The 20,681-nt window shown below is 59.3% G+C and overlaps 1 protein-coding gene and 1 long non-coding RNA gene across 3 annotated transcripts in view; one reads left to right on the top strand and one right to left on the bottom strand.

Annotated features, from left to right (window-relative positions):
- The window catches only part of LOC121013780 (uncharacterized), a 22,588-nt gene extending 10,533 nt beyond the window's left edge, over positions 1–12,055 (bottom strand). The window contains exon 1 of the long non-coding RNA XR_005782920.1: positions 12,041–12,055. This is a non-coding gene — a long non-coding RNA (uncharacterized LOC121013780). The remainder of the gene's footprint in view (positions 1–12,040) is intronic.
- The window catches only part of SUSD3 (sushi domain containing 3), a 17,294-nt gene extending 808 nt beyond the window's left edge, over positions 1–16,486 (top strand). The window contains exons 2-6 of one of the 2 annotated variants that reach the window (XM_040449592.1): positions 4,139–4,219; positions 10,534–10,722; positions 12,209–12,353; positions 12,733–12,885; positions 15,799–16,486. In XM_040449592.1, coding sequence (XP_040305526.1) covers positions 4,174–4,219; positions 10,534–10,722; positions 12,209–12,353; positions 12,733–12,885; positions 15,799–15,991 — 726 coding nt within the window. In that variant the 5' untranslated portion in view covers positions 4,139–4,173 and the 3' untranslated portion in view covers positions 15,992–16,486. The remainder of the gene's footprint in view (positions 1–4,138; positions 4,220–10,533; positions 10,723–12,208; positions 12,354–12,732; positions 12,886–15,798) is intronic. The other variant, XM_040449591.1, reaches the window with a different exon arrangement.
- Positions 16,487–20,681: the final 4,195 nt, after the last annotated feature.

Genomic DNA, 20,681 nt, shown 5'->3' with positions numbered 1-20,681 from the left:
CCGAAACCAGGCGGCGGCGGCCAGCCGCCCCTCCGCGCAGGTGCGCGCCCGCTCCCGCTGCGGCGCCCGCCCCGCCCGCGCCCCGCTCGGAGCAGGGAAGTCGGTGCGGCCGACGTGGGGACCCGGCCTCGCTTAGCGGGGAGGCGCTCCGGTGCCCCGGCTGGCCCCCCACCCCCAGTTCACAGGTGAGGAAACTGAGCCTGGCGGGGGAACGACTCTCCGCGGTCGCCAGGCTCCCGGGCCAGGGACGAAGTCTGGGGTCTCCGGAAGTGGGAGGACTGGCACTTAGCGTACTTTGTGACTGATTTCGAGAATGTTTTGAAGAGGGTTCACCTTCGTGCTTTGGCTGCGGTGTGCAGCTCGTCCGAAGCCCCAGGTTTGGAGGCTGGCTTTGCTGCATGAATGCGCCTAAAACCTAACTGAGAAACAGAACCAGAGGTCCCCGAGGCTCACTTTAGCGGACACTGCCCCCTCCCCCTTATGCCTGAAGGTGTCTGCACACCTGTGGCCCAGGCCAGGCTCAGGACTGGGCTCTTCGCACGGGTGGAAGCGGGGCCTGGAGGAGCCCCCCGCTGGGTGCTGCCAGTCCTGCTTAAAACAGTCCCCACCCTGGGGGCCCTGGCGGGCAGCTCCTTCTCAAATGGGGAAACTGAGGCCCAAGGAGGCAAGTTGCCGGCAGAGGAGAGGTGCTTGGCTCTAGGGGCAGCCTGGCCTGGTGAGGTGGGTTTATTTTCTTTGACTCCCTGTCCCCCTAATACCGAATTTGGTGCTTGTGACGACCGAGTGAGTGTTGCCCCACTGCCGGGGAGGTGAGTGTTGACCAAAAGAGGTGGAGAGACTTGCACAAGACCAGCCTAGGACGGGGAAGGGGAGGCCCTGATGTGTCTGCATACAAAAGACGGTTTGCTGAGAATCCTGGGGGTGGGGGGTGGGGCCTCAGAGGCCAGTCCCCGCCCTCAGGCTTTCCCCGCCTCCCATCTTAGGGCTCAGACTCCTCTGGCCGCCCTGGGGGTCCCAGCCCATTAGCCCTTCCCCAGCATTTGGGGTTGAAAGACACCTCTCACCGGGGATGTGTGGCTCTGCTTCTGGCCTCAGTTTCCCCCACGTGCTTAGTGGGCACTGCATGCCTGTCCCCGGCCTTGTGGACCAGTCAGGGGGAGTCAGGAAGGCCTGTGCACCCCCCACCCCCGCCACAGTTGTTCTGCTCCAGGGTAACACAGTCACCCCAGACCCCACCATCCCCCTGCCCCATGGCCCCAGTCTTTTGAGCTTGAAATGTGTACCCACTTGTCCCTGTGGGGTTGTGACAGTTTGGCACACGCTACAACCTAGCAGTGGGGGCGGGGGGCATGTTTTTCCTTGCCGTGGTAAAATGGACGCATCACTCTGCTCTTCCAACGTCTAGCCGCACGGACCTGGCGTCCCGGGGTCCACGTTCTTACCTCTTCGCCCAGGTGTGGCTGGTGAAGGGCAGAGGCTGGCTCACAGCAGGGGTTAAGTGTTTGTTGAGTGGAGGCCGGGTGCCCAGCTCTCCATGGAGGCCACCCTTCCGCTGCCCACAGGCCCCCGCCGGCCCTGGCCCGCATCCCGGGCTGCTCCAGCACTCCCTGATGGGGGAGATTGTGCAGGAACGCAGCCCTGCGGGAAGGACACGGTTCCAGCAGCCAGAGGTGACCCCCTCCCACTTCTGGAAGGGCCTTGAAGGAGATGCCTGGGAAAGGGGCTGCAGGAGGACCCGGATGATGAGGGCGTGCCAGGGGCGTGACTCCTATATCCCTGCCCCACCGGTGATCTGCGCCCACTTCACAGAGGACAGACCGAGGCCCAAGGGGAGTGGTGGGAATTCAAGTGTGGCCTCCTTGTTCCGAGGTCCAGCCCCGCCTTCTGCCTTCACGTTCCTTCCCCCGCCCCTGGAGCTTTGGGTGGCAGCTCTTCCTGGGTGGGAACCAGCCTGGGTCTGCTCTGAAACACACTGGGGATTCCGCCAGTGTGGGCTGACCCACCAGCTGGGGGGGGGCGTGCCGGGAGACCCCGTCTCCACTGTGGCCGAGGCCCGAGGCCCGGGCCTGCCCTCGGAGGGGACAGGAGACGTGCTCAGAGAGGGCGAGTATCTAGCCTGAAGACACACAGCCGGGGCTGTGGGCCCCCCCCACGTGTGGCTGTCCCCCCCTGCTGGGGTCTTGGGGGTCCCACCCTCCACAGAGCACATGCCACCCTTTGAACTCGCCTCCTTGGGTTTCCCTTTCCGTTTGGGGGAAACCCAGACGCAGATCAAGGAAGCAACTCTCCAGTGTCGCAGGGACCCAGGCCGGTGGTGAGCGGGCCCAGCAACCTGTCTCCCCATCCCAGTCCCAGTGCACCTCTTCCCAGAACGGAAAAAAGTAACTGATTTACCAGGTCCTGGGGGGGGCGGGTGGCGCGGGGAGGTCAGGGTTTGAGGGCTATGTGGGCTCCGGGAAGGAGGAGGACGGAGCAAGCAGGCCTGCGGCCCAAGGTTCCAGATAAAAGATTAACAAACAGACTTGTTCTCCACCCTGCTGGCCATGCGGGGCTGGGCTGGGGAAGCACGGTGGCAGGCCCTGCACCCCCCCCCCCATGAGAGGGAGCATCCTCCTGGACCCGTTGGGGCGGGAGCTGGGGACAAGGGGCGTTCCAGGGCAAGTCTGCCCTTCACCGTCCAGGGAGCCCCTAGGGTTTGGTTTGGGTTTGTGTCTTCTTTGCAGTGAATCCATTTACTTTGTTTTTCCTGCTTTAAGATTTATTTGCACCTAGTAAAAAAGAGGTCGTACAAAAAGGCCACGAAAGGCCCAAGGAGCAATGCACCCACGGTTGAGGGGTGCATAGGTCCAGCCAGAGAACGGCTGGGGGGGTGCAGCGCCAGGTGTCTGGGCCAGCCACAGGTGGGAGGGGCCTGGAGGAGAGGACAGCGTGAGGGTGTCCTGCAGGATGCCCGGGGGCAGCGGGGTGTCTGTGAGGGTTTTCAGCAGCGACAGGAGAAGGTGGGATTTGCCTCTTAGATATCAAGGGAGGGGCTGTTGGGAGCCAGTGATGGGGTCTGGGGTCTCCAGGACGGGGAGGGGTCAGTAAGGGCTGTGAGCAGAAGCTGGGTTTGCCGTGTCAAGGGCCATGGTGTCAAGGGCCCGCTGGCCCATCCGCCGGCCGTGGTGATTCCTCAGGACGTCTCTGGGAGGGGGTCTTGGGTGGACGTGACTACAGCCCCCGCAGCCCTTTGGCACTCAACCACCTCCCTGCCCTGGCTGTGTGTCACCAGTTCTGTGGAAGGGTCTTGTGGGGACCCTGCCAGTGTACACGGGGGACATCAGTTTCCTCATCTGGAAAATGGGCTCAGCCCAGAGATGTGTTCCCTGGCCTTCTGGGCCCACAGAAGGGATGCTGGAAGAGACCCATAGGAGCCTGGGGGTGTCTGGGGTGCCATGGGCTGGGTGCTCAGAATGAGGCATTGAGCCCCCTCCTGGGGAGTGTTTCTGAGCTCAGGCACTGCTCTGAGGTCTCCCTGGGGTGGCCTTACTCTTCTCATGACCCTTGCGGGGGGGGGGGGGGCAGTTCACCCTGTTTTGCAGATGGGGAAATTGAGTCTGAGCAAGGTGAGGCCTAGGTCCAGGACTCAAGTCAGACCCAGTGGAGAGGGCCTGAGGTTTGGGGGCTGGGGGCTTCCCAGCAGGGGCAGGAGCACCTTCCCACCTCAGCATCCTGTCTGGGACGTGGGGCTCCCGGTCGGCCCCCCAGGGAAGGCATTCCCCTCTTCTGGGCAGGTAGTGGGCAGGGCTCCTCCCCCTCCTCTCACCATGATTATTCCTCTGGCCCTGTGTTTGGCCGGCCACACACCGATGCTGTGGCTCCCTGCCTCTGACGGGTGTGAGCTCAGCTCGCTGCAGAAATGCAGAGTGTGAGGCCGCAGGGCTGGGGCACAGAGCCAGGACTGCACTTAAAGCCCCCCACTCTGAGTCTCTCGGAGACCCGCAGACCCCCACCCCACAGTGTGCTCACTGGGTGGGCTCTAAATCCTGTCTCCTGTCTGCGGGTCGGTGCCGCACCTCCCCCTTCCCTGACGGCCCCCCTCTCTCTGTCCCCTTTATGGCTCTGAGCACCTTAGGGAGAATCACTTCTCTCCTTTCAGATGTGTGACCCATCCCCTGGGTGGAGAAACCCAGGATGGGCATCCTGGCCACCCCCACGGGAACCGGCAGCAGCACAGGATGTGAGTGACAGCGGGGCCCTCCCCCAACCCGTGCACACAGGGCGAAGCAGTTCCTGAGATGGCAGTGCTGTCTGGGTACTTCCAGATGGGTCACAGGCCCAGAGCAGCAGGGGCGGGGGGGGGGGGGGGGGGGGGGGGGTGCCGCAGAGCCCGAGGGGTCTGGGCTGGGCCGGGCCCTGGCTGCCAGGCGGTGACATTCAGCAGTGACACTGGCTGGAGGCTCTCTCCCCTTGTCTTAAATATCACAGACGCACCCGCAGAGCTGAATGGATTTATTACCACACCTCCCAGCCTGACCCTGCCCTTGACACTTCACCAGGCTGCTTCATCACCTCTGCTGCCGCTCTGGTCTGTCCCTCAGGGCTCCTGACCTTCTTGAGAAAGTTCTAGGTGTGCAGGCCAGGCACTTGGTGCGGGTGCTGTGAGCGCTCCCGGCCTCTCCCCCTGGCCAGCCCCCTCCCCAGGCGGGTCACACGGGGCAGCACCGAAAGAGGCTGCTTAGCGGCCCCAGCCCCAGAAGCAGAAGTGGCGGCTCTAAATTGAGGACTAGGAAGTGTTGGCTCCCTGGTGACCCCGGGGGAGGGGCCACGTGGCCGGCCTGTGGCTGCTCCAGTCTACCCGGTTCCACAATGCCCTGCCCGCCTCCTGGCGGGGAGGACAGCCGGTGTCCGTGGCCACGGGTCCTGGTGGGGGCGCTGGCTGCAGCCCGGTGGCTGGGACAGCCTTTCCGTCGCTCCTGCCTTGGCGCCTGTCGAGGCCAAGCGTGGCGGTCCATTAAGAGCCCAGAGTCTGCAGTGTTCAGTCCCAGGTCAGCGAGCGGAAGCGGGCAGTGTCCACCTCGAGGGCACAGGGTGGGTCCCCTGCCCTCCACGCTGGGGCTCTGCGCGCACACACACACACCCCACCCGCCCCGGTACGCCAGTCTTTTCCATCTTGACCAAGCTAAGGGGCCAAAACAATACCTCGCATTTTAAATTTGCACTTCTTTGATTGACACAAGTATTTTCCTGGAATTTTTAGGAGCTTTATTGAGATGTCACTCACCCATTTAAAGTGTGCATTTAACGTGTGCAGCTCAGTGGCTTATAGTACGTTTTCAGATAGGTACAGCCATCACCACAGTCCTTTTTAGAACATTTCATCACCCCGGAGAGAAGCCGTGCGCCCTCCAGCAGTCTCCCCCCCCCCCCCGCGCCCCCCGCACCCCCCGCCCATGGCTAATCTGCTTTCCGCCTGTGAGGATTTGCTTGCCTCTTCCGGACACTTCCTATAAACAGAGTCTGACAACATGAGGTTTTGTGACTGGCTCAGGCACCGAGCGTCCTGTCCTCATAGGGTTCGGCCACACCGTGGCCTGTGTCGCTGCCCCCCTCCTTTTTGTCGTCTGGTGCTGTTCCAGCGGGGCTTGTACCATTTTCTAGTTATCTGTCCACTCATCCGTGTGGACGTTGGGGTGGTTTCCACCGTTTGGCTCTCGTGAGTGACGCTGTTGTGTGTGCGTGCGTGCAAGTCTGTGTGTGGATGTGTTTTCATCTCGGTTGTGTTGCTGGGCGGGGCGGCGCTGCACCACGTGGTAACGCCCCATGTGACCGTCAGGAAGGGGGCTTCACATGTTGGGCTCCCACCTGCAGGGCACGCGGCTCCAGGTTCTCCACCTCCTGGGGACACCTGGTCCTTTTCAGGGACAGGTGCTTGCTGGATGTGAAGCAGGGACTCCCTGGTGATTTGATTTGCATTTGCCTGAAGGAAGGACGTTGAGCATCTTTTCATGTGCTTATGGGGGCCACTGGTATGTCTGTCGAGAAATGTCTGTCCAGATACTTTACCCATTTTTAAATTTGGTTATTTGTCTTTTATGTTGGAGTGAGTATAACGGGGCATCTGGGTGGTTCAGTTGCTTGAACGGCCGACTCTTGATTTCGGCTCAGGTTATGATCCCAGGTTGGTGGATCGAGCCCCGCCTTGGGCTCTGCACTGAACAAGGGGCCTGCTTAAGAGTCTCTCTCTCTCCCTCTGTCACCTCCCTCCCTCTCTCTCCCTCTGCCCCCTCCCCGCCCCCTCCCCACTCTCGCGCGCACTCTTTCTCTCTCTCAAATAAAAATTTTTTTCATTTATAGTTCAGCATAATAACTTCCGCACTCTAAACACAAGTCCTTTATCAGATATACAGTTGACAAATATTTTTTCACACTCTGTAGCTTGTCTTCTTACTTTCTTGATCATGGCCTTTGAAGCACAAAGATTTTTAATTTCAGTCAAGTCCCATTTATCTATTTTTTGCTTTTGTCGTTAGTCTTTTGGTGTCGAATCAAGGTCAGGAAGATTCATCCCTCTGCTTTCGTCTGAGAGTTCTGCAGATTTAGCTCTTACATTTAGGTCTGGGATGCACTCGAAGTTCGTTTTTGTGTCTGGTGTGGGGAGAGGGCCAGCGCTGCTTTGCCTGTGGATGTTGTTGCCCAGCACTAGCTGCTGGAACACCGTTCTCTTCCCGCCGAACGGTCCTCGTGCCCTCATCAAAGCTCACCTGACTTCAAGAGTTCATTTCTGCACTGTCACTTCTGCTCCATTGGCTCCGGGTCTGTCCCTTTCTCACCGTAGCTTTGTGGAAAGTTTCGAAACAAGAAAGTGTGAGTCCTCCAACTTTGATGTTTTTCAAGAGAGTTTTTGTTGGAACTATCCTAGGTTTTCTGCATTTCCTTAAGAATTTTAGGACCCTCCTGTCAGTTTCTGGAAAGGCAGCAGCTGGGACTCTGGGAGGGGCTGTGGTGTGTCTGCAGAGGAGCCGAGGCTAGTGGGGCGGTCAGTCTCCCGGCCCTCGGGCACGTGCGACTGACTTCACCTCTGGGCAGGACCTTTATTTCCGCCCGCAGTGTCTTGTAGTTTTCGGGGTTTAAGTTTTACTCTTCTTTTGTTCATTTTATTCCTAAGCAATGTATTCCTTCGGACGCTCTTGTAAGTAGAATTGCTTTCTTTATTCCACTTTGTTCCCTGCCAGTGTGCTGAAATATGATGGATTTTCAGGTGTTGGGCTTGCATCCTGCAGCCTTGCTGGACTTACGAGTTTCTGCAGGTTTTTAGTAGATGCCTGGGGATTTTTGGATTCGAGATGGTGTCAAATGGAGGTTTGCTTCTTTTCTGATGTGAATGCTTTTTATTTAAATTTTTTTTTAAAACTTAGGGGCGCCTGGGTGGCGCAGTCGGTTAAGCCTCCGACTTCAGCCAGGTCACGATCTCGCGGTCCGTGAGTTCGAGCCCCGCGTCGGGCTCTGGGCTGATGGCTCAGAGCCTGGAGCCTGTTTCCGATTCTGTGTCTCCCTCTCTCTCTGCCCCTCCCCCGCTCATGCTCTGTCTCTCTCTGTCCCAAAAATAAATAAACGTTGAAAAAAAAAATTAAAAAAAAAAATAAAACTAATTGCCCTTCCCCTGGTTTCTGAGACATTGGTTTTTCTTTTCTGATTTACCTGTTCTTTTCCTTTGTGATTGTTGACACCATCTTAGTAATTTGGTAGTGCCGTCTATCAGGGAAAGACCCGCTCTTGGGACAGGTACCCACACCCCCTGCTCTGCTGCTGACTTAGTCCCGGGCCCCTCCCCTGTGGAACCTTGGTTTCCTCGCGGCAAAACGGAGACGATGATTCTTCTCCGCTGTCCTCTGAGATGGTTAGGAGTGCTGCACGAGGCTGGGAGTGAGGGTGCTTCTTGGCCAGAACATTCTATCAGAGCTGCATTGCTGGTGGGGGTAGTGATGCTGGTGTCGGACACCTGCAGACGGGGGCCCACATCCTCCCAGCCGCAGGACAGACGGGGACAGCTGCGGCCAGTTCCCGCGGTGTGTCACCCAGCCTTGCTGTGCCTCAGTTTCCCCATCTGTAAGGTAGTGATGGACTGCCCTGCTCACAGGGCTGTAGCCAAGCACCCACTAGGTTCCCGGTGTCAGCTGATCCAGGAGTCAGCACCCCACCCCTTGCACAAAGCATGAGGGCCCCCGGCTCACATTCTGCCCCACATTTCGGCCCGTGAGCCCCCCTCCCCCCAGTTCTCGGTGGGGCAGAACAAGGGGTGGACTAGTGCGGCGTGGCAGAGCACAGCCAAATGCTGTCACTCACAGTCACTGCCATGGTGAGGCCAGGGGCAGCCGCGGCTCCTACTGTTTTCCTGAGAGCACGAAGCGGGGCCGATGCTCAGGCTGCTGCCCCCTTAACAACCTCGCCCTGAGTGGGGCAAGGCCAGCACAGCTGGACAAGGGGTGGCTTGACCTCCCCCTGCCTTGGTTTCCCCTCTGGACAGGTTGGATGTGCCAGGCATGTGCGTGTGTGGCTGTCCCGAGTGACAGCTGCTGTCCCGGGCGGTCCTGGGTGTGCTCTCCTCCCACAGCTTATGTGGAACGGGGTGCCATGGTGGCACGCATGGAGCCCCCGTGGCTGCTTCCAGGTGGGCGTGGCCTTGGGGGGCACTCTAGCCCCCGGGGGGTGTCCTGGGTACAGATTTTAAAAGCAGAGCCCGCAGCGTTGGCTGGCGAGTTGGCTGCGGATCAAGAAGTGTCCACGTGTCAGGGCTGGAGCACGGAAGGAGCCGGCCTGGTGCTGCCGTCCGAGTGAACACGGGAAAGGCCACGTGTCACGCAGCCTGGCGAGTGCAGGAGCTTGGCTGGGTCCCAGCGTGCCAGGCTGACGGCAGAATGTCGTGGCTGGTGCCTTCCCTGGGCCTTGTGCTGAGCAGGGGAGCCAGACACAGGGCACGTGGCTGCGTGCATATGTCCGTGTGCACACACGTGTTCAGCAGGTAGCCTGGTGCCGTCTTGCTGGTTCCGAATCCCTGCCCTGCAACACAAGAGCTGTGTAGCCTTGGGAAGTGACTTAGCCACCCTGTGCCTCGGTTTCCTAACCTGTCAAGTGGGGAGAACGGTGGCTCCCCAGGAAGGCACTGTCCAGGTTGACGTGTCGGTGCACGTAAGGCGTGCGTTCAGCGTCCGGCACTCTGTAGGCTCCCTGTAAGTGCCAGCTGTTGTCATTGTGGCGGTCTTATGACGGTGCTGTGATTGCCACTCCGTTCATACCGTCTCTGTACATCCTTATGGAAGGACGGCTGGCTGGCATTTGTCACCAGGCTATGCCTTGCTTGGCCGCACGGGTCCACGGCCAGGCACATTGGTGGTTTCTGTACACGTGGGGGTGAACATCCTGGTGTAGAAATCCTGGCTGCAGATTCGTAATTCTTTCCTTTGGCTAAATTCTCGGATGATCCACGACACAAAGCTCTTCACACGTTTTCCCACCCGGAAAGGTTTGGATCCACGCAGAGCTGGCGTTCCCAGGCCTCTTGAACTCTCCCAGGCCTCTTACGATTGGCCAGCTCGAGGGGTGAGAGACGAGGTCCCTGAATCCGCACATCCTCAGCTACTGTGAGGAAACAGATTCTTGCCTCTCGGCTCCTTGTGTTTTTTCTGCGAAGCACGTGTTCCCACGTTAGCCATTGTTTTTTGTTTGGGGTCAGCTTTTGTGGATGGGTACGAAGATACCAACCAGCAAGGGGGTTGAACCTTCGTCCTGCGCTCTCCAGATCTCTTCCTGGTTGTTTCACCTGAGCTTGTTTGTGTCTTAGTTATTGGAGCAACGAAAGTTCTCCTTTCTTACTTTTCACGCACACTGCCCGTCTCTCCCTTCCCCTGTTTTTTCCTTGCTTCTGCCTTTGGAGCTACGCTTAGATACTAATTGTGTGTAGTTGACCCTTGACCAACACAGGAGTTAGGGGTCCTGACCCTCATGCAGTTGATATTTGGATATAACTTCTGACTCCCCGAAAACTTAACCACTAATGGCTACTGTTGGCCGGAAGCCTTACCGATCACATCAAGAGCTGGTTCACACCTGTCTCGCATGTTACATGGGTTATGTACCGTATGATTACAGTAAAGTAAACTAGAGAAAAGAAACGTCATTAAGAAAGTCGTAAGTAAGAGAAAATCCATTTACAGCCCTGTCCTGTAAAAAGTCCACACTTGAGTGTACCCGAGCAGTTCAAAACCGTGTTGTTCGAGAGTCGCCTGTGTTTGCTTTCCTTGTCTTCTGACACAGATTCGTTTTTTCACCGCTGTGGTCTTTGGCGCCTCCAAAGTTCGCTTAATGTTGGGATCTGCTCCGCGTCGGCCCCCAGGCCACCGGCCGAGTGGCTGCCACGCCAGATGGCCTGGGCCGTGGCACCCTACCCAGGGCGTCGTGTGGCTGTCGGAGCAGCAGCGCCCTTCCCCGCCGGGGCTCCTTCCCACCCTCTGCCGTCCAGGGTAGGGTCCTCATCTCTGCTCTCTTCTCCCCTAGGCACGTGCACACGGGTGCAGCCACCCCCGCGGGGCACCCTTCAAGTCCTTCATGGCGACGGCACTTCCGTGGGGACTGTCCTCGTGTTCCACTGCCCCTCAGGCCACCAGATGGTTGGGTCCGGCCTCCTCACCTGTGCTTGGAAGGGGAGCATTGCCGAGTGGTCTTCAGTGAGCCCCGTGTGCAAGTGTGAGGCCCGCTTCCCCTGAGTACCTGCAGGGGGTGGGGGGCACCTGGTCCTGTCATGTGGGGTGTGAGCATCCACGGAGGGGATGTGGTGGGTATAAGTCCCCGCTAGGCCTCTGCAGGGTCCCGACCCCGCTGCTGGCAGCTGGACAGCCCCCACTGGGCCCCATGTCTGCACATGGACTCCAGGCCCAGCAGCCTCAACCCTCGCTCTGCCACCGACTTGGCCTGTCAGCACCGAGAGCTTGTTTGAGCTGTTCTCTGTCATCTTTTAAGCGAGCAGCTCTGTCTGTTCATTCATTCATTCTTTTATGCACCCCTGCAGCAGACCTTAATAGGATATTGTGTGTGCTGTGGATTCTAGAACTGGGGACACCGAGGGCCAGGATGCTTGCAGCCCCGGGCTCCCCGTCAGGGGACGAGATGGCTTTCTAGCTTTCGAGTTGTATTTGTTGTACAGGGTGGTGAAGGGTTTTCCAAAGGGAGGTCACTGTATCGCGTTGACGTGTGTCGGGCATCAAAGAGGGCTTCGTAGCCAATATGGTTTGGAACATGCTGGATTAATAGGCTAGAGCACTTCTCAGAGCCTTTCAAATGCTCGTGTGCTGGATCAGTCTCTGAGAAGGAGGGCGCCCATCCGGATTAGGCTCCAAGATAACAGGGATTCACTGACAAGGAGCTTTCTCTCTGAGGGCCCAGAGCCCTCAGGATGGGCATCTCATACGGCACTCCCTGTGGAGGGGGGACCCAGGCCGCGCTGGCCCCTCGCTCTGGGGTGGGACTCAAGACAATGGCACCTGTGTTCTGGTGCTTGTCGTGGCCGGGCAGGAAAGGAAGGCCCTAAGAAGTGCCGCACACGATTCCCCTCACCCACCCCCATGGGCCAGAAGATGGATATACAGCTGCGGGGGCGGCCGGGAGAGCTCTTGGGTCTGGGTGGCCTGTGTTCAGCTGGGGCAGGGGATGAGGGTGGAGGCGGGGCGTGAGCAGTGTCACCGCAGGGCAGGGTGTGTAGTGTTGCTCAGACTAGGACCCTGGGCCTGTCTTCCCAGGATGCCCGTTAGAAGCCGGTAGAACACTGCTCGACCCATAGCTGAGGTCACACGGCTGTTAAGCAGCAAAGGCCCTTTGGCCTCAGGCACAGGCATTCTTCTTGCTTTTGAGCCTCCTGGAAAGTGAACTGAGAAGGCACGTGGGCCCCTGAAGGGTTTACCAGCTTGGAGCACGTGGAAGCAGGCCACTGCTGGCATGTGGCTGCCATGGAACCAGGGGGCTATCACTGAACTCCTTTCAGAGCTTTTCCGGGCGTGCTGCTGTGAACTCCTACACACCCTCCGAAACCCTGCCCAAGCACCCCCCCCCCCCTTTAGGGGACAGTGTTCCCTGACAGCCCCAGCCACCAGCACCTACCTCCCTGCCTCCCCCACGGAACGGGGTTGCCGAGGGCCTCGCGAGCCCTGTGCAGGAGGTGGCCCTGTCTCCCTCACAGCCGTGCCGCCGTACGAGACCTTCGGCTTCAAGGTGGCCGTGATCGCCTCCATCGTCAGCTGTGCCGTCATCCTACTCATGTCCGTGGCCTTCCTCACCTGCTGCCTCATGAGGTGCATGAAGAGGAGCGAGCAGCCGTCCGACAGGTACGCTGGCCCCAGCGGCCTCCAGCCCTCCCTGCCGCCCGAGCCTGAGGGCAGAGGGCGCTCCATGGGCACTTGCCATCCGTGCCCTGGGCCTCCGGCGGGTGTCCAGGGGCACTGGGGCTGCCCTGGCTCCTCAGGGATCCCGGCTACCGAGTGCTGCCCCACAGCAGCCTGCGACTCACAGAGCCTCGCGGCTCTGGAAGGTCTTTCCTAACCAGGCCGCACACATGGGTCTGGTCTGGGCCTCCTTCAGTCTGGGTCCGCTCGCGGCCTGGGCTCCATGGTGCTGGGTGAGCAGGGTGAGGAGCCAGAGTCCGGCTCATCAACCGCCTTGCAGAGGATTTGGCATCCTGAATGTCCTTCCCCCGTCTCTCCCCAGGGCAACCCAGCTGTGGCTCCAGCTGAGAGCCGGGGACTTGGATACGGTGCAGGCCTCCTACCTCGGCCTCAAGGGCCCGAACAATGGCGGCGGTGGTGGCAGGGACCCCGGGGTCCGCCCTGGCCAGGCGCACGACAACTACAGCTTCACCACGTGGGCACGGGCACGGCGAGGGGGGCGTTGGGCGTGAGGGTGGGGGGCCCAGCTCGGTCAGGACGCCCGTCATCCCACACGCTGCCCACCCTTACCTGAGCCTCAGCTCCCACCACCCAGTGCCTTTATCCTGGGAACTCAGACCTGCAGAGACAGGAGGTCCCCTCCCGGGGGACGCAGCAGGGCTCTGGGTCTTGTGCTTCTTGCACGGGCACACAGACTTTCTGAACCGTTACAGGGACTTTCTCTTATGTCCCTTCCTCTGACTCCCGGAGTCTGGTCAAGACTGCACGTGGGCTGCAGATACAACAGCTCCCGGTGTTTCTAGCTTTCAGCATGTGCCCTCTGACCCCAGCGCTGGGGCTCCGGGCGCCTTCAGTGGGGCCGGCCGTTTGTTTTTGGCAGCTTTGTCTCTTGCGGGTTCTGGGACGCCAGGCTTCTGCATGGCCACACTCAGGCTGCATCTCCCGGATGTGCCCCCTGGTGGCGCTTGCTGTGGGTCACAGACACAGGTCAGGCTGGCGCCCCGTGGTCACATGCTCTGGGGCCTCTCGGTTGAGGTGTCCACGTCACGTGATTAAGAGGGGACTCTGCAAGGGGCCATACTGCTCCCCCCACGGCCCTGACCTGTGGCCTGGGGGTTACACATGGTGATTCTAATTGTGCCGTGACTCTGCCCTTCCTGTTGTGAAGAATGAGGATGAGCTCTGGCTGTTTACTCACTGTCTTTTTGGTTTTGCTGTTTGCATGTCACTCTGAACTCTTTCCTGAACTTTATTTTGGGGAGATGTCAGGAGCACACAGAAGCAGACGGAACGTGTAATGGGCCCCCTGTCATGCTCACGGTCACTGTCCCCGACCTCATCTGGGCTCACGTTTCCACAGGCTCCAGTCCTTTCCGTCCACCTGTCCCCGTCCGGTGGCCTTGCTGCATGGCGGCTGCTGCGGCCTCAGGGTCCTCCGTCAAACGGCCAGGGTCTTAGCAGTGCCTGGGCCGGCTGGACAGGGCTCGGGGAGTGCCGGCCGTCACCGTTCATCCTGCTCTTGTCTTGAGGCGCAGCTGTGGTGCGGTGGTCTGGCCCCGTGTCTGTTTGCGACCTCCCGGGCCCAGCCATGGCTGGAGTGTGGAGTCTGGCCCACAGGGAGGCGCTGATTTCCTGTCTCCCTCCCTGGAGCTCCAGATGCACCTTAGACACACACTAGGCGCACGTCACGGTGGCGTGGCAGAAATGCTGCCTCGCCCCCTTTCCATCAGTGCACCACGTGGTGCGCGGTCCCCAGAGTGTCGCCCCAGATGCTCCAGCCACTGCACTCGGGTTTGGGTGAATGTCTGCACTTACTTAGAGTGGTTTTCCTTTCTCAAGATGACATTTGGGACCACCCAGGAATGGACTGTTGAGGTCAACAGTCTGGATGTTTTTATTTCCATGTTCTTTCCCCAGGAGCCCAGCACAAGTTATCTGAGCCGTTTTCACAACAGCTGCACCGTCACCGGGTGTCAGGACTTGTGTCCCGCTCACTCCCTTAGCAGGCACAGCTTCATGCTCCTCGGCGGCTCCTCGGTTAACGCTGAGGTGTTGTTCCCCACACCATCGCTGTCAGTTGTATTGTTGGCTTTAGTCCTTCGGGGTTACTCTGTGCGTCGCCTGCTGGTGACGGCTGTTCTGGGAGCTCTGTGTGTCCTGGGACAGAAGCGTAGCCACGGCCACAAGTGCCTGCCTTTTTGCTCCGGCTGCACCGTGGGGTCTCGGCTGATACATTCCCTTCGCGGACGGTCAGCCCCCCTCCTCCCCCCGGCAGGTCTCAGAGCTTTTCCATCGCCCCCTACCCGGTGGCACCTTCCCTTCCCATTACAGACTGTGACACACCATGCTGTGTCTTAGCTGGGGATGCACCAGTTCAGTGGGGGAGGAACGGCTGTCTCTCGGATGTGCCTTCCTAGGTAAGGCCCAGGGCCTCGAGCCCCCCATCTAGGTCAGTGGGGCTGTCTGGAGGAGGCCAGATGTGCCCCCGGCATTCCTGTTTTCTGTATGTTTCCCAGCAACTCCCAATAGGCCAGGTGCTGCTCTAACCTTAGCAGCGGGCACTGTTTCCATCCCATTTTAATAGAAACTTGTCCAGAATCGCACATAACTGCTAAGCGTGAAGCCGAGTTTGGACTCCGGCTATCTGGCTCCAAAGTCCACAGCCTCACCCACCAAGCAGTCTTTCCTCTCCACTAATTAACTGGTTCATTTACTTATTCATCAAACCAACATAACTTCTTAACTCCTACTACTTCCTAGAGCTTTTCTGAGAGTTAAGTGTGGGGGGAGCAGAGATCCAGGCAGGCTTCCTGGAGGAGGTGATGCCTGTGGTGAACAGATGGGGAGAGTCTGCATTTGGGGGAAGGAGAGAGACAGCATCTTAAGTGGGGGCAGGAAGCAGCAGGGCAGTGTGAGCAGGAGACGACCCGGTAGATGGGGGTGCAGCCTCTGGTCAGGCTGAAGAGTGTGATTGGTTTGTGGGTTGGAGGTGGGATGCACAGAGGAACCGGAGATACAGGCAGTGGGTGATCTGGCCCCAGGCCACCAGAGGACAGCCTGGAGGAGCAAAGCTGTCTCTGCCCCCAGCAACGGGGCCAGGGAGAGGCCTGGCCCCTGTGCTTTCTGCACACGCTGAATAAGCCCCCTTCCCCAGCACCGCCCCAGGAAGCCCCTTCCCAGCTTGGAAGGTGGGCATGCTGCTCCTTGGACCACATACCTCATAGAAGTGAGGGGTCTGAGGCCCAGGGAGGGGCCTCCTCAGGCTCAGGGCAGTTCTGACCCTGCCCCAAGCCCATTGAAGGCAGGGCCCAGGTGCCCGGCATGGGGGCAGTGTCGGGTTACACGGGGTCCCCGCTCTTCCCCCAAGCTTTGCCTCTTCTTCCTGCAGAGACCTGGGTGAGGGCACCAGAGAAATGGCTGGCATGGCCCGTGGCGTGGACAAGGACCCCTGGACCACCCGTCCTGCTGGCTCACCCCGTGCCCAGGTGATGGTGCACACGGCGGACCCGGGGCACGCCCTGCCTACCTCCTGGCCCGCTGCAGGAATGTCCAGGCAGCATGCGGCCTACGTCCCGGGGTGACTGAGGCAGAGGCCAGAGCCTGCCCTCCACACTGGGAAGACAAGGCCAACCCCACCATCCAGCCACCTGCATATCCACCTGTGCCCAGCTTAAGAGTGGTCAGTGAAATCACCTTCTGGGGTTAGGGATCCCTCAGGGTGCTGAGCTGGGGACGCCAGTGGGGTGTCCTGTCCCGGGGACGCCCAGCCAGAACAGTTTTTATAGATAGGCTCCCTTGGAACCAGCATGAAAGGTTCTGGAACCAGGTGCAACCCTGCCTAGCCTGCTCCTTTAAAGAAACTGGAGGACATTTTAAGCAAATCTCACTTATAGCAGAGCAGGAGGCCGGGCAGCCAACCTCTCGGCTCCTGCTGGCTGCCTCATCTTCCCCGAAGGCCAGGCCGGGGCCTGTGAGCAGGGGCCCAGCTGGGGTGCTGCCTCTGTTACCTGCACAGTAGCCACGAGGGGTGAGAGGTGGGAAATAAACCATTCCAACACTGGGAAAACAAAGATAAAGATCACTGTCTTGATTTTCAATCTCTGTTGTACTCAGGGTGTAAAACAACTCCCTTATTGTCACTGCTGCTCAGGGCCCCGGGCTTGCCCGGGCTCCGTCGGGCCGTGCCATCAGCAGCCTGCTCACAGAGACCTCAACGGCAGTGGCCGTCTCGAGTGGCCCGGGTCTCCTTGCACACTGGGGGCTGGTGTCCACGGTGAGAGTCCTGAGTGCCAGCCATGCCCTCCGGGGCCTGGGAAGTGCTGCCGGGTCACTGCTGCTGCATGCCAGCCTGCAAGGGGGCAGCTGGACTCCACTTCTGGATGGGAGGAGGACCAGGCACAGGGGGACACCTTCAAAGCCATCACAGTCCCCCAACCCCGAACTCGTCAAAGCAGTTTGACAAGAAGATGTCCTGTCTCTTACCACCCAGCCCCTCTTCCTGAGGGGACAGACAGACAGCATACCTGTATGTCCACACCCATCAGGTGTGGCTCTAAACGTTTGCACCTGCTGCCGTGCTCCTTCAGGGCTCACTGCTCAGCCACGCCTCTGAGTGGCTCCTGGGGGCTGCTAGGTCCCACCCTCCACGTCCACAACTGTCCTGGGCCGGTTAAGATCCAACCTCCAGTCTCCTGCATTTTGGGGTGGGATCTGTCTGGCCATTGAGAAAAGTCACTTTGGTTTGTCCTCTGACCTTCCCTGCTTCCTGCCCGGAGCCTCCACAGCCACACTGGGGCCGTGAGGAGGGCAGCCTGTGGTCCTCAGGAGCCTGGGCTGTCCCCCTGAAGCCATGATTGCGGTGTTTCCCATCACTTACAAATATATCCTGATGCAGGCTACCCGGATTGGTCTGTCCCTTGGCTCTTTTGGGAAGCCACCTGCTGAGGGACCCTTGGGTGGTTTTCAGCTGTTGCATTTGGTGCCAACATCCTTTCTGTCCTGGGATGCTGTTCTGTAGGGTGGGTTTCAGGGTGGGATCGTGAGGCCAGAGGGTGTGTGCAGCCCTCACCTGGGCACGAGGAAGCTTTCACGCCGCGCTGCCGTTGGGGGTGCCGGGGGACACCAGCTGGGCAATGTCGTTCCCAGCCCTCAACCTGAGCGGTGCAGGCTCCACGTGATGGTGTCCCCAGCAGACCTGGGCTCTCCCCAGATTCTCTGGCAGTGGCAAGCCGTGCCCCTGGGCCACGCGCCTCTGACGAGTCTGCAGGCTCAGCTGCGGGGGGCCGGGCTGGGGTGACAAGCTGCCGTGACCCCACAGAGGGTGGCCGTGACGCTGTCAGAAACTGCTGTGCTCCTTGCGTGCTTTCGAGTCCTGCCGAGGCAAGTATTTTGTCCCCGGGTACTGACCCGGCTCCCGGAGCGCAGGACGGGAAGACTGGGGTGAAGCGGCCCAAGGAGGGCGGCCCCGTTCTGCATTCCTAACAGCTGAGGGTGACAGATGGGGTCCGGCTGGGGCAGGTGCACGAGTGTCAGAGTCCTTGCCCAGGAGACCCAGGGGCGGGAGGCCTCAGCTGTGTGGCACGCTGGGCTCTGAACCCGTGTGCGCCACAGCCAGGGGTCTCTGGTGGATTGGGAGCGTCCCAGACGGTTCAGGGCAGAGAGGCATCACCCAGCTGCAGAGAACAGGGAAGCAGCCAGCCCCAAGCCCCCCAAAACCACCTTGTACTGGGAAGAGAGGAGTGACACCTTTCTGCTTCTGGAAACCCCAAGCTCACTCCCACGGAGGGGCCTCGGCACCTGCCACCACCCCCATCCCCACTCATGCCTGCAATGCTGCCAGGCCAGCTTCTCCACCCAGGTCATCATGGTGTTCAGGAAGTGTCCTGCTGCTGCGAGGAACAAGCCCTGTGCCAGCCCCAGGCCCTGGGGTGGAGGCACACCTCAGAGATTTATCTCCCAGTCCTGGGGGCTGGGAGCCCGAGACCCACGTGCCAGCCCATGTGGTTCTGGTGTGGACCCTCGTGCTCGCACACAGCCACCTTCTGTGTCCTCACGCGTGCTGGGTGACCAGGGCGGTGGGCTCTCTGGTGTCTGGTTACAAGGACACTAATCGTAGGGATCAGGGCCCCACCCTTAGGACCCAGTTTACACTCAGTACTTCCTCAGAGGTCCATCTCTAGAGACAACCATGGGGCAGGGCCTCGATCCACGGATTTGGGGGACATGAGCATTCAGTCCGGAGCAGCCCCCTAGCCTCAGGGTTTATTTCTTGCTCGCGCTGTGCGGTCACAGGCCCCCAGCTGGGGGAGCAGCCCCATCCCAAGGGGGCGGTCCATGACCTCTGGGAAGAGGAAGGGATGTGAAGGGTCCCTCAAGGCAGGGCTCTGGCCTGGGGGGCACGCACCTCACTCATGCGCACCACGCGTTGACCAGACTGACGTCACGGGCCAAGAGGGTGACTCTCCTGGTGTGCCCTCCTCCTCTCCACCGCATGTGCTTCGAGTCCTGCCCCAGCCCTTCCAACACGCGAGACCCGCGGTGTTGAGGTGCTAGGATAGCTACGCCATCAGAGAACACCAGTCAGCCCTCAATACTGGGGCGCTGCCGTTCCTGTCCCCAGAAGAGGCTGAGCAGCATCAGGCAGCACCCCATCCCAGGTAGAACGTCCCCCGCTCGGGGGACAATGGCTGGGGGAAAACTGCCTTGTGAGTCCATTTCTCAGCAACTTGGTTATCTGTGTGTACCATTTATCCACTGCTGGACAGCCAGCCACCGGGAAACTCTGGCTTAAAACCACAGCCGCCAGGTTACCATTTCGTCTCCTGGTTCTGTGGGTTTGCTGGGCACATCTGCCCCACGGCCCTTGTCAGCAGAGGCCGGGCTGGAATCTTCCAGGGGTATCTCCACACATATGTCTGGCAAGTGGCTGTGACTCAAAAGTAAGCGGCCCAGGAAACAACGTGCGAGCTGTTAGCTTCCTCAGGCCTGAACATTCAGGGATTTAGATGCACCTCAGCTTCTGGACTCAGCAAAGAGGAACTCCTGATTCTACCTGCCCCTTCCACTCCCCCAGGCCCAAACACCGATTCCACTTTCTCTGAGACCCCACATCCAGTCCTGCAGCGAGTCCTTGTGACTCAACCTCAGAACCCATGTGGAACCCACTCGGTGTATCCAGCCTCTGGCTCCTGTCGCCCCGATTGTTGGAGTAGCTTCCTGGTCTCCTAGGCTCCTTGCCTCCCTTCAGGTACCACCCTGCACACACGTGTGAATTTCCACACAGAAAGAACCCTACCACAGGGTTGCTTTGGGGTTTTGAATTTCTAATTGTGGTAAAATATGCATAATATAAAAATTTACCATCTTAACCACTGTTAAGCATACAGTGCCGGGGCATTAAGTACATTCACACTCTTGTACAACCATCACCAACATGTTTCCAGAACTTTCCCGTCTTCCCAGACTGAACCCCTGTACCCCTTAAACACTCCCCTGTCTCCTCTCTCCCCAGCACCTGGCACCCACCATCCCATACCGTCTGTCTATGGACTTGGCTGCCGTAGGGATCTCATGTAAGTGGAATCCTCCAGTATTTGACCTTTTGTGTCAGCTTATCTCACTTGGTCCTTAATGTTCTGTGCAACCAATTTCCAACGTGTGGAGGGGGCTTCCCCGCACACCAACAAGCAGTTCTCAGAAACCAGCAGAGTGGCCTACAGTTCAACTCACTGCTGACCCTGTGGCCAGGACAATTCGATCCCACAAGCAGCGGGCTGTCCTAGAGTGTCCCCCACCTGCCATGCTGCAGACGCCGGCCGTAAATCCAGGTTCTCACCTGTGCATCTGACCAACTGGTTGTAAATCAGAGGTTCCCACCATCCCTTCCTTAGATTGGACTAATTTGCTAGAGTCGTTCACAGAACTCAGAAAGATGCACAGGGCAGCATGTGGAGAGAGGACACGGAGAGCCCAGGCACTCTCCAGGCAGACCACTCTCCCACACCAACGCGGAGGCTCTCTGAACCCTGTCCCTTAAGGCACGATTGATCTATTCATTGGCCCTTGGGGATTGACTCAAGCTCCAGACCCCCTCCTCTCTCCTGAGCCTTGGGGTGGATTGAAAATTCTAACCCTCCAATCACATGGAGGGTGCTCTGGGCCACCAGCCCCATTCTTAGGTGACCTGGGGACATTCCAAAAGTCGCCACATTAACATAACAAAAGGCACCTTTTTCTCTCCTTTAGGAAATCCCTAGGGTTTTAAGAGTTCTG

Source organism: Herpailurus yagouaroundi, unplaced genomic scaffold (genome assembly GCF_014898765.1).
Source record: "Herpailurus yagouaroundi ecotype Mexico unplaced genomic scaffold, PumYag 199, whole genome shotgun sequence".
NCBI classification, from domain to species: Eukaryota; Metazoa; Chordata; class Mammalia; order Carnivora; family Felidae; genus Herpailurus; species Herpailurus yagouaroundi.
This window is presented reverse-complemented; position numbering and strand designations above follow the sequence as displayed.